Source organism: Lygodium microphyllum, chromosome 5 (genome assembly GCF_053477565.2).
Source record: "Lygodium microphyllum isolate KBCC chromosome 5, Lygodium_microphyllum_v1.1.10, whole genome shotgun sequence".
Classification (NCBI taxonomy): domain Eukaryota; kingdom Viridiplantae; phylum Streptophyta; class Polypodiopsida; order Schizaeales; family Lygodiaceae; genus Lygodium; species Lygodium microphyllum.
The window spans coordinates 97,470,383-97,472,114 of NC_141139.1; the positions used below are offsets into that span (position 1 = coordinate 97,470,383).

A 1,732-nucleotide genomic window follows, 5' to 3' on the forward strand; every position below is an offset into this window, starting at 1 on the left:
AGACGCAAACATAGACGTGGAAATAGACACGGAATGAGAGAGGGAGAGGGAGAGGGAGAGGGAGAGGGGGAGAGAAGAAAACATAATAGGGAAATGAGAGAGAGAGAGGGAGGGAGAAGAAATGAGAGAAGGAGAGGAAGAGAGCCAAAGGAAATGAGAGAGGAAGAGGAGAGAGAAAAAAAGAGAGAATGAGACGAGAGAGAAAAAGAGATAAGATGTTAAACATAATAGGCAAATAGAGCAAGAGAGGGTATGGCCCATGCGCGACATCCACATCTGTGCATGACATCAACCGCGATTGGCCCCTGCAGCATGAGGCCTCCTCTGTGCCCTACTGCAAAACACAAACCAGATTGCCATCAAGACGATTGTTGCATGCACGCAATCACTTCCTTGCGGAAGTACTTTCATGAGTGGTTTCAAGTTATATCTAGCAGAACAAGCTCCTTACAAAGGTCAATCCAAATCGAAGGCTCTTCCTCAAGGCCTTTCAATTGAGTCTCTCATCGTCGACTACCTCAAGAAAGTATCACAATTTATCTTGCATTACCTGAGGGACAGGTATGGTGGGCAATTGATGATGAAGGATATTCAATGGTGTCTTTCTGTGCCAGCAATATGGGCAGAAGCTACCAAGCAAAAGATGAGGAAATGTGCTCAGGAAGCTGGTATGGTCAAGGGAGTGTCAAGCAGAATATGCACAGAGGATGCTAGCCCTCATCTATTAAGAGTAGTTCTGGAGCCAGAGGTTGCATCTTTGCATTGTCTCCAAAATGCTAGATTCCTATCCATCAGAGAAGGAGAAAAGCTTGTTGTGGTTGATCTGGGCGGAGACACTATTGATTTGCTGGTGGGTGAGGATTTGCAAAAATCTAAGGCTGATGCTGTAGCGTTAGATGCGACCTTATTGTGGCTTCAAAACTAATGAATGATCTGCATTTTAATAATTATCCTTGGACTTAATGCCAGTCCGGTTGTACAGATTTCTTTAGTATATTTAGGGTAAAGGAGCCAATAAAGTGATACTTAACATTAATAAGGCAATAGCTCAGTTGTGAAATGGTCTTGGTCCAAGTTGCTTATATTGTTAGCCCATGCCAGTACCCAAAAAGTGTCACCTGATTGATAGCTGTCTTTTTATAGACTCCTCTACCCTGTAGTGTTCTCACTTTGCATTGTAATCCTTGTGTATTCCAACCTCCCTCCTTGTGTATTCCAACCTCCCATGCTAATGATAGAGGGAGAGGAGAGAGAAAAAGGAATGAGAGAGAGCAAGGAAGGGAGAGGAATGAGAGAGAGAGGAGAGAGAAAAAAGAGAGAGGGAAGGAGAGGAATGAGAGGGAGAGGAGAGAGAAAAGGAAATGAGAGTGAGAGAGGAGAGAGAAAAAGGAATGAGAGAGAGAGGAGAGAGAAAAAGGAATGAGAGAGGGCAAGGGAGGGCGAGGAATGAGAGGGAGGAGAGAGAAAAAGAGAGAGGGAGGGAGAGGAATGAGAGGGAGAGGAGAGAGAAAAGGAAATGAGAGAGAGAGAGGAGAGAGAAAAAGAGAGAGCGATGAGATAATTTGCTTATTGATTCAATGTGTATTCCTAATTCTATGGTTTTTATCATGCGCACACGTGCATACTCAAGAATCAATAGTCAATTTTAAAGCTAAATTGAATTTTCCATAATAAAAAGGAAGTATCTTTTATCATCTTCAAGTACGTAGAGAAATTACGAGATACATATTGC

The 1,732-nt window shown here is 43.0% G+C and overlaps 1 protein-coding gene across 1 annotated transcript; it reads left to right on the forward strand.

Moving 5' to 3' along the window:
• The first annotated feature begins 409 nt into the window (after positions 1-409).
• On the forward strand, positions 410-925 carry LOC148036174 (uncharacterized). Its single transcript, XM_087678891.1, has one exon. It carries the CDS (start codon positions 410-412, stop codon positions 923-925), a length of 516 nt encoding a protein of 171 aa, XP_087535017.1.
• The last annotated feature ends 807 nt before the right edge of the window (positions 926-1,732 follow it).